The sequence below is a fragment of the Pterocles gutturalis genome, unplaced genomic scaffold (genome assembly GCF_000699245.1).
Source record: "Pterocles gutturalis isolate BGI_N339 unplaced genomic scaffold, ASM69924v1 scaffold549, whole genome shotgun sequence".
NCBI lineage: Eukaryota > Metazoa > Chordata > Aves > Pterocliformes > Pteroclidae > Pterocles > Pterocles gutturalis.
In genome coordinates, this window is record NW_010135285.1 from 1 (window position 1) to 2,578 (window position 2,578).

Consider the following 2,578-nt stretch of genomic DNA (forward strand, 5'->3'; position numbering starts at 1 on the left):
CAGCACTATGAGAAGTGATAGTCTGCAGACAGCCATGTTGACTCTGCCTAGCAGCCAACAGGGAAGGTTCTGCATACCTACAAATTGAGAGTTAGACATCTAAACTATCATTTATTTAAAATGCATTTAAAATAACCCGACTTGGCTTGCTCCCGTTATTATTTAACTGAACTTGGCTCTAGGCCGGGAAACTCTGGGATCATTCGGAAATGGAAATCCATACAGTGCACGGAAGTTATAACCTTAACTTTACTAGAAACCATTTATTCACATGAAAAAGACAGTGGCCCATGCTTTCGGATGACAATAAAAACATATATATATATTTTATATATAGCGAACGTACATTTACCATCTCTTAAATAAATCGCATTCACTTAAAGGGAGGAAAGTGTTATCCTAGCTCAAACACAACAACAGAGCCCCCCCCAGAACTCACTGAATTGTAAGCAAAAACTACCAGACACACTGCAGGTCCATTGCTGGTACTGTGGGAAAGGAAAAAAAAAAGAAGCACCTTTGGCGAGAAACACTTGAGAGTGGACAGTTGGATTTACCCTAGTTTCCCCTTATCAGGAATCTGCTCCGCCAAGCCCCGAAACCTCCAGTGGCAATTCAGTGTGTGGAGTTGCACATGAAAATGAAACTTTGAGTTCCGCAGGGTGGATGTGTCATGTAAACCAATTTACTTTTACGTTCAGATGGCAGGTCAAGGAGACTGAGATATTATTGTTTTTCTTCTTTCTTCCTTTTTTATCACTCTTTAAAAAAAAAAATCCTTTCATTTTCTTCTCTCTCTCTCTTTTTTTTTTTTTTTTTTTTTTTCTTTCAAAACAAGGGATTCCCAGTGAAATATTGGAGTCGATCTCTGTTCAGTTTCTTTTCTTTCATCCTTCGATTCTGGAACCAGATTTTAACTTGCCGGTCAGTGAGGTTGAGCATTCTGGACAACTGCAGTCTTTTCTCTTTGTTTATGTACACGTTGAAGAAAAACTCCCGCTCCAGTTCTCTTATCTGATATTTGGTATAGGGACACCTCTTTTTCCTTGATCGCTGGGGGACTGCTGAAATTCGAGAGAGAAGAAACTGGTTTATGCTGATGCTACGAAAATGCTCAGCTAGAAAGAGATCACAGACTTTGACAATATCCCATTGCCTGGAAAGCAGCCCTGTAGCAGCTGAAAAAAGTATTCCTGGGGCTTTTACTCTCTGTGTGACTTAGCAAAAAAACTAATATTTCCCAACTTCTCCTTAAAAGAGAGCACTTCGAGCAACACAGAGAGATATTTAAATGGGCTGGAAAAATTCCAAGTTTCTCAAACTCCTCTCACACACCCCCCGCCCCAAACAAATGAAGATCTTAAGCTCTAAACCGAAGGCAGCTCTGAGGAGCACTACCTGTGAAATCTCCCCGTCTTCCCCCCGCCAAATCAACAATTTAGTAACAATTAATATCCTCTTCCAAGAATACCTTAAGCCCAGCTAAATTGGTTTCCTATCGTAAACACGCTTTACAACGGTAAAGGAAATCTTATAGGATATATAAAATCCTTTGGATGCTTATAAAATTGCACATAAAATGCGGCTTGACAAAGTGTTGGCCTTGTACTCTTGCCCCCAATTTACTACTGATACCTACCTGAACTGTTGCTCTTCTCTGCAACAGCCTCACCAGAAGGGGAATCGGCGCTGTTTGCTGGTGTCACTTTCTTCTCTTGGCTGGAAGGTGTTTTACTGCAAGTGCTGTTCTGGGCTTTCAAGTCGCCCTTGTCCGCGTCCCCCTCGCCCTCGGAGTGCTGCTGGTACGGGGGTCCGGGAGCTGTCTCGTAAAACTGGTCGAAGCCCTGCGGCAGGATGCCGTTCCTCCCCACCGAGCTGTAGAAGTTGGAGGCGGCGGGAGACGGTCCGTGGTGGCCGCAGACAGGGTCCGTTTTGAACAACATTTCCGTCCTCCTGTTCGCGGGCTGCAGAAAGTCTCTGTGCATCACCTCTTCAGCCGAGTAATAAGGAGCATAACTGCCCCTGTACTGCCATTTGCTGCGCTCTAATCCGTATTCCCTGAATGCTACTTCGCGCACAGGTTGAACATGAGGTAAATTAGAAGAATAAGGAAAAGTCATTTGACAGGACGACGACTGCGACAAAAAAGAGGGTTTCGTCGAGAAATCTGAGGGTGAGACGTAATAAGCGCACCCTGGCAGATACATATTGGATGTGCCGTGACTGCAATCGTCAAACTCAGTCATGTCTTCCTTTTTGCGATTGCAAGCAACCAGGAGGCTTCAATGCATTGAACAAGATCCATCTATTGCACAAGAGGGTTTGGACAGGATCAACTAAGAAAAAATCCCCACCGTGTGCTGACGTGCAATTCATCTTGATTGATTCTAGTGGTAATTATGTCACGTGACGCGATGTAGAAATGTCCTTATATCTATATCAGCCCCTCGGAAAGGCTCCTAAGATCTCTCCAAAGAGCCCTCCCAGCACGGAGAGACGAGCGCAGCGTTTGTACAGCGTTTGTACAAATATAGCAGGCTTTTTTTTTTTTCGCCCCCTCATCCTTTCACCAGGCGAG

General features: G+C 44.1%; 1 protein-coding gene across 2 annotated transcripts; it reads right to left on the reverse strand.

The window, feature by feature from the left end:
• Positions 1 to 776: 776 nt before the first annotated feature.
• HOXD11 (homeobox D11) lies at positions 777 to 2,324 on the reverse strand. 2 transcript variants are annotated; one of them, XM_010081812.1, is made up of 2 exons: positions 1,640 to 2,324; positions 777 to 1,064 (listed from the first exon to the last, which is right to left on the reverse strand). In XM_010081812.1, exons 1-2 carry the CDS (start codon positions 2,244 to 2,246, stop codon positions 829 to 831), a joined length of 843 nt encoding a protein of 280 aa, XP_010080114.1. In that variant the 5' UTR covers positions 2,247 to 2,324; the 3' UTR covers positions 777 to 828. The 2 variants fall into 2 exon arrangements, with proteins under 2 accessions (XP_010080114.1, XP_010080115.1); XM_010081813.1 differs by having other exon boundaries at positions 829 to 1,061; positions 1,640 to 2,295.
• Positions 2,325 to 2,578: the final 254 nt, after the last annotated feature.

What these genes read in the sequence shown, in the direction of transcription:
- HOXD11 (XM_010081812.1), bottom strand. Translation starts at nt 2,246, where the DNA reads ATGACTGAGTTTGACGATTGCAGTCACGGCACATCCAATATGTATCTG. An exon ending in AGAGAAGAGCAACAGTTCAG is followed by an intron (nt 1,065 to 1,639) that starts GTAGGTATCAGT and finishes CTCGAATTTCAG; the next exon opens with CAGTCCCCCAGCGATCAAGG.